We start from the raw sequence: 7797 nt of genomic DNA on the forward strand, positions 1-7797 counted from the left end.
ATGAAGCTACCGCTGTATGTTTCTACGATCGTCCAGGTTGGGATAGCCACAGGTATGTATTCATGTGTTTGATGCGATCTGTTGTTTTATCAGTTGTCTCTACATATAATCTGAACAATCATGTTGTTTTATCAGTTGTGTCTAGATACAATCTGAACAGTCAAGTTGTTTTATCAGTTGTGTTTAGATACAAAATGAACAATCATAGTGTTTTATCAGTTGGGTCTAGATACGATCTGAACAATCATGTTTTTTCATCAGTTGTGTCTAGATAGGATCTGAACAGTCATGCTGTTTTATCAGCTGTGTCTAGATACGATATGAACAGTCATGTTCTTAAGTTAAAAGTGTCCTCCTGCGATATGAATAATCACGTTGTTATGTCAGTTGTGTTCACCTATGACATGAACAATCATGTCAATGGTGTTGAGTAAATGGTGTTGAGTAAATGGTGTTGAAATTAAAGAAGGAAGTTCCTACACTGGGTATTATTTGTTTCCTTGGTCACAGCTGTGGTCTTGAATCCGAACAATGCCGACTGTCCCGCGGACCGGAGGTTCCTGCATGACCTAAAGTCACTGTTGAGGATACACCTGGGAGAGAAGATTATACCACCTGAAACTGACTCTTCACAATGGACCAGATCGGGTAAACGATTAAGTTAACCTTACAATGTTATACTGAATTCACCGGTGAAAACCAGATTACACTTGATGCTTGTGGTAAGAGGCGATTAACAGGGGGTCAGGCTACTGACTTGGAAGACACGGGTCGATGCTCATGCTGGTGAACCCCTGGATTGTGTTGTCCACACTCGATTATTTACAAACCGCCGACACGTATCTGGAATATTGTTGAATAGGGCGTAAACTAACTCACTCACTTGTACTCCATTACTATCTGATATTTTCTTTGATATTTGTTTCACTTGGAGTAGGAGGAGCGACATTCACACGCTGGGGAAAGACAACATGTCCCAAAGGAAATGATGTCGTGTACAAAGGTACGTAAAAGTGGTGAAATCCTGTTTACATATATGCATAAGTCTTGATGTGTTTACTAGAAACGTTGATTGCACCTTTCTGAACATATATGTGATGGAGACAAAAAGGCCTCCACCAATAGGGGACACACCCGGTCGTGCACGTAAGACGTGTCACAAACACATGTACAGACAGGTCAACATAAAGCCAGCATTAGGAATTGCTTCGGGCATCATTTTGGGCTCTGATGCGTCAAACGTGCAAATATCTCCGATGTGTCTGTCATAAAACGCTTTGGAAGCTGTATTGAGACCTTGAATGATGTAGTCTTGATGAATGTACTTTTGTGTATGCTGTTGTGGCTCACGTCAATTTCAAGTGTGAATCGGTTGAAAATGCAGTTGTGCTCCCGTGTTTGAATCATTAGGTTGCATACCAGATATGCTGATCTTATTTATTTAGCCTCTTTTGTTGATGTTCAGTCAGTGTTCATCCTCATCATTATCATCGTCATCATCAATATTCTTAATTATGTACAGAGTTCGAAGGGCACCCGCACAATATCAATTATGGTTGGACTAATTTCAGGTTATGCCGGTGGAAGCCATTATCAGGCAAAAGGGGGACCGGGAACAACGCTGTGCCTTCCCGAAACACCCATCTACGAAAAGTACACTAGTGAGGCATCAGACAGTTATATCTATGGCACTGAGTATGAAACAGATAGAGAGGCATCTCCTCTCCATCGGCTGGATGAAGACGATGTCCCGTGTGTGGTGTACCAGAGTCATCACAAAACAAGTGCCATCATGGTACCTGCCAGGAACGAGTGTTTTGCTGGATGGCACCTGGAATACAAGGGCTATCTGTTTGGCGGTGGTACTGCACACACTGGTTCTAGTGATAATGTCTGTGTAGATAGTGAAGCAGAGGTTATCCCTGGGGGTAAAGCAAACACAAACGGCCATCTCTTGTATATGATCGACGCCAAATGTGGTGCCCTGCCCTGTCCACCTTATGTCGATGGCTGGGAGTTGACATGTGCCCTTTGCACTAAATAGAAATATTGTAAACAAGCTGTGTGTTATCTTAAATTCTGTGTAAGTCTGTGTATTGAGAGAAATGTTTCAGTATTGGCCATGACTGTCGCACATGCAGATTAGATTCAACGCTATACGAGCTTCATAATATTTCGAAGACAGTGCAGCCAATCACTTGTTTGTAAATCGTTATCACAGGGAAACATCATTTGTGAATGAATTTGGGAATATTTCTAATGTGGTATGTATCCACCAGTTCGGATATACAACAGAATCTGTGTGGGTCGAAATGCGTATACTAAAGTAGTGCTAAAAAGAAGGTATGCATGGTGTTTGACCAAACATGAAGAGAAAAGAATAACATATATAAATTAACATCTAGTATATTTTAAACCATAGTTCAGTTTTACAGCAAATGTACACAATTTCTTTTCATAACACATCGAAAGGACCGTTAGACTGACACTGAAGGACGTGGTATGTTTTTCTCCACAATGTCATCATATGTTGAATCAATAGTAAGTGTGTCCACTATTGGCATCAGTACACATCAAAACTCGTCGACTCACTGAGGATGTAAGCAGACGAAAGACGTTAGGCGTGATTCGTGGTCATTCCCGTGGGAACCATTGTTCCAGCTGTTTAGTCTTCTGATTTGTAGGTAGTCCCATAAGTGTTCTATCGGATTCATGTCGCAGTTAACACTGGACACAGCAAAGCTGTATGCGTTATCGTGTTGGCAGATAATGCCACGTGCTAACTGCTGGAAAACTGGCCTCACAATTGGTTGCCAAAACTTTATCACTGTATATTCGAGCATTCATATTGTCATTAATAAGCAAAATTCTGGTTTCTAGATCGCCGCAGATCCCATCCCTATGAAGGATAGGGTTTGAACGCATGTCGGCGCTAAACCCAAATCCTATTCACACATCACACATCGTCAATCACGCATCTGACAACGTCGATCCGGACTGGCCCATGTCCAGCGACGTCGGTTTTGAAGAGTCAGACGCAGTCCTCGGTAGTAATCGTTGCATCAGTGTGATGACAATTGCTCTGATGCAGCTGAAAGTTCTGGCAATAAACCCCTGGTTCAGCCATCCCCTTAGATCTCCCTCTCTTTCTCTTACGATTTGAATCAAACATGTGTTTTTCACATCTGGGTTGCTGGCATGTCGCGTGGGCTGATTTGTAATGTCAGTATGCATGTGCATTTCGTTGTACATCAGAAAAAGTCGTTTTGCGTTTTTCGCGGGTTTGGTTTGTTCCCGGATGTGTCGGTATGTGTAACATCTCTCAGTATGTGTCGGTATGTGTGACATCTGTGTCGGTATGTGTGAGATCTACTCTGCGGTAGGGTCGAAGTGCTCGAATGCCATTTTCTCCTTGTATACTGTATATTGACTGATACGGTGGCCTAGTGTCGTCGCTGTCGTTGACGACGTTACAAAAGGAATTCTCAGATGAATTGTCCGAATGTGGTGACGTTGTCAGATGTGTTTGACCACTTCAAGGCCTGTCTGACGTATTGGCAGTTTGTCTTAGTCGTTGCATCAGTCCGATGGCTATTGATCTGATGTAGCTGAAAGTTCTGGGCAATGACGAAAAGCTCCTTGTTTAACCATTCCGGTAGCTCGCTCTCTCTCTCTCTTATGATTTGAATCAAACATGTTTTTCACAACTTTGTTGCTGGCGTGTTGCGTGAGCTGATTTGTAATATCAGTGTGTACGTGCATTTCGTGTTACATCCGAAAAAGTTGTTTTGCGTTTTTCGCGGGTTTGGTTTGTTCCCGGATGTATCGGTGTGTGTAACATCACTCAGTATGTGTACGTATGTGTAACATCTACTCTGCGGTAGGGTCGTCGTGCTCTGATACGGTGGCCTGGCACCGTCGCTGTCGTTGACGTTGACGTTACAAAAAGAATTCTCAAATGAATTGTCCGAATGTGGTGACGTTGTCAGATGTGTTTGACCACTTCAAGGCCTGTCTGACGTATTGACGATGGTTTTCGCGGGTTTCTGAATATCGATATAGGTCCCTATAACCCTTAACTAAATAATGATCGATTTCCTAGGAATATCGGAGACGTAGTTGTGAGGAAATATGCCCTAACTCAACATATTTCACACCACGATGTTTGTTGGAATTATTAGCAACAACATCCTGATCATAATTTAGAAGTAGACCATTAAATGTAAGAAAATTACAGACTGTGTGAGGAACGTCTTTCCTCTAACAAAGGTTCATGTATGACATTATCAAAATGCAATTTTCATGTCGATTAAAATCTTTTCCGATCGAAAATGTTTCAGATCATTGGTGTTTTGGGGGCCAGACCAAAGCGGTTTTTCACATTTTGGACCTTGAGTGGCCAGGTGAATTTAAGGCATAAACTATGTTGAACAAGGGCTCGAATCTCCTATTGAGTCTGACAGTTTGGTTTGTCACGCCCAGATTCGTGGTCTTCCTGACACTGGAGAATATCAACACAGTTCTCTTTGGCTTATCTACAACTCACAGAAATACATACATACAGGCGAGTAATGGGATCGGGTGGTCAGGCTCGCTCACATGTCATCGTGTTCTAATTTTGTAAATCGACGCTCATGCTGTTGATCACTGGAATGTCTGATCCAGAGTGGAATATCTAAAAACAGCTTGAATGTTGCTGAGTAGGGCAACCACACGTCAGCATGCCTTAAACGGGTCATCGTTATACATTAAATTAAAAAACAATACTTACAGTTTTGTACACATATCTAAACTCAAACATTTTCTTAGGGTTGCACATTGGTTCTGGAATGTTTTATAAGATCATGCTTGACCAAACGCAACCAAAACTGATTTGGAACGGTGTTATCAATCAGGATTGTTATGATGTACGTGAATCTCATGCCGGACGAATATCTGGTACAATGACTGTTTCTCATGAGCAAAGCATTAGTACAGCATGTGACTATAAAAGATCTAAATGAATATCACAATTTCATCCACGATCTTTGAAAGTATAGTACAGGAAAATGGGACGTCTCAACGCTGTCGATCGAAATCAGGCAATTGGATGATTGCACGCTGGCGAATCAGAGAGTGAGGTGGCGAGGATCTTCATCGTTCATCCCATTACATTAACTCGATTGTGGGATCGATTTCGTCAAATAAATCCGACAACTGGCCGTCTAAGATAAGAAAGACCTAGAGTTCCCACACCTGCCCAAGATCGGTAGATCCGGGTAACCCACCTACGTGACTGCCATCGTATCGCATGGGACACAGCACAAGAACAGTTTGGAGCCCGAAGAGTGTCCGATCAGACAACCAGGAACCGTCTCCGAGAAGTAGGAATACGTGCCAAAAGTCCAAAAGTTGTCTCCCTCCTAAACACGACTACATCGACGTCAACGAGTGAGATGGTGTAACACGGCGCTGTCATGGAACCAGACAAACTGGAGGCACATATATGGTTTAGCGATGAATCCCGTTATCTCCTCAGGCAACGTGATGGTAGAGACCGTGTCTACAGACGACGTCATGAACGTTTTGCTCCTAACTGCATCGTGCAGGTGAACAACTTCGATGGCGAGTGTGTTATGGTGAGGAAGAGAATCTCATACACCCACAGATTGGAACTTGTGGTGCTTGTCCAAGGCAATCTGACGGCCAATCGATACATCGACCAGGTTATCCGTCCGCACGTTCTTCACCTTGTTGGCTGTCAACGGCAGCTCTCCCAACAGGACAACGCCAGGTCCCACACAGCACGTGCCACCGTGGACTAGCTGGCCAATAACAACATCAATACCCTCCCCTGCCCATCCAGATCCCCGCATCGAAATCCCATCGAACACCTTTGGGATCAGATACGGGTACGTCAGCATCGTAATCCACCACATAATCTTCAACAGTTGTTCCACATGCTGCAGGAGGAATGGAGACGAATTCCACAACAAAACATCCAACGACTGATTCGATCTGTACCCAGGAAGTGTCGAGCAGTGGTAGCAGTTGGAGGTGGTCATACGAGGTACTGACGTCAACACCACCTGTTGGACAGCAGTAATAACTGTGATGACTGGTATTCTCATGAAATATGGACAAGACAGCAATGCATTACTCCACAAAATTTCATTTACGTATCTTTGATCTACACGTTCTTGAATTTAGGTTTTTTCGTTTCATTTTTTGAAGAGTGTACATTCCAGCAAGATGTTGGTGCAAAGAGCTTTTGGGGAAACGGTATGTTTTCAAATGACTCCAAGACTACTTTCTAGTTTGGTGTGGACGGAATGAGTGGAATTACCTTCGACAAAAGGGTCGTTTGGGGAGGTTCAGAAATGAGTGGGTTTACGTCACGTTTAGCAATATTTCAGCAGTATCACTGCCCATTATGCCAGAAATGGGCTTCACATATTGTACCCATGTGGGGAATCGAACCCTGGGTTTTGCGTGAGAAGTCAACACTTTAACAATTCGCCACTATCACACCGTTCTCAGGTTCATTAATGAGGTATGGTGCAGTCACTGTGAGTAGCAGACAAGCAGAGATGAGCATCGATGCAGGATAACCCAGGTCAGCATCGATATGGGATCGCATAGATACTAATATTGGAACATACAGATAAGCATCGATATGGGAGATTAACATAGATATCGGGACACGTACATCACAATCGATTTGGGATCACATGCATCGACATCAATAAACGGATCACATAGATCAGCATTGATATGCAATTATACAGATTGGCATCGATATGGGATCACACAGAACAACACTGATATGGGATCATATAATCAGCATTCATATGGCATCACATACATCAGCATCTACACAGAATCACTTACATCAAAATCGATATAGGAGCACACAGATCAACATCGACATAGAATCACATAGATAAGCATCGATGTGGGATCATATAGAAAAGAATCGATACGAGATCACATAGCACATTGATGTGGGATCACATAGATCAACATCAAAAAGGGATTACATAGATCAGCATCGATATAGAATCACATAGATCAACATGGATATAGCATCACACAGATCAACATCGACATGGTATCATACAGATCAACATCAATATGGCATCATATAGATCAGCATCGATATGGGATCACATAGATCAGCATCGATATGGGATCACATAGATCAGCATGTATGTACAGTGTGTTTAGCGGTTACTTCTGAACACTTGGTTATATAGCAATGTTTAGCAGACAGCATATTTGTTACATGTACCAACCTGGTGAGGAGTTATTCCGTCGCTAGGTGCTATCTGGAATGCAAGAGACACATGGCAGTAATTTCCCTGAACAACACAAACAAGTACAACTTTTGAACACTTAAGCATTGTACTCCCGACCCACAATGACCAACCATCAACGACAATGGTGTGCGGACCTTGAAGGGAATATTTTATATGATATCTTGCAACCAGGCAGTACAAATATGTAGACTCAGAACGTGTCAGCAATCTCTTGTATATCAACACGATCTACTCAGTTGCTGTTCTTGTGTTCACTTCAGCAATGTATAGAGAGTACAAAGAGAAATTCACACACGTCAGACCATTGTTTGTGCTAATGTATATATGTGTTCAGCGCTCTATGGCTCAACAGCTGAGCAAATATGTACTGATACTTAATGTGCATTAAACACTTGAAAACTATTTGAAACGGAGACATCTTGAACACTCCACAACTGTCAAACCCGTGAAGAGTGTGTATATAACCACACCCAGACGTGTTTGTATTCAGACTGCAACC

At 42.6% G+C, this 7797-nt stretch overlaps 1 protein-coding gene across 1 annotated transcript; it reads left to right on the forward strand.

Moving 5' to 3' along the window:
- Positions 1-2044, forward strand: LOC137273662 (uncharacterized). Its single transcript, XM_067806455.1, has 4 exons — positions 1-52; positions 511-648; positions 938-1003; positions 1572-2044. Exons 1-4 carry the CDS (start codon positions 1-3, stop codon positions 2042-2044), a joined length of 729 nt encoding a protein of 242 aa, XP_067662556.1.
- The last annotated feature ends 5753 nt before the right edge of the window (positions 2045-7797 follow it).

The sequence above is a fragment of the Haliotis asinina genome, chromosome 1 (assembly GCF_037392515.1).
Source record: "Haliotis asinina isolate JCU_RB_2024 chromosome 1, JCU_Hal_asi_v2, whole genome shotgun sequence".
NCBI classification, from domain to species: domain Eukaryota; kingdom Metazoa; phylum Mollusca; class Gastropoda; order Lepetellida; family Haliotidae; genus Haliotis; species Haliotis asinina.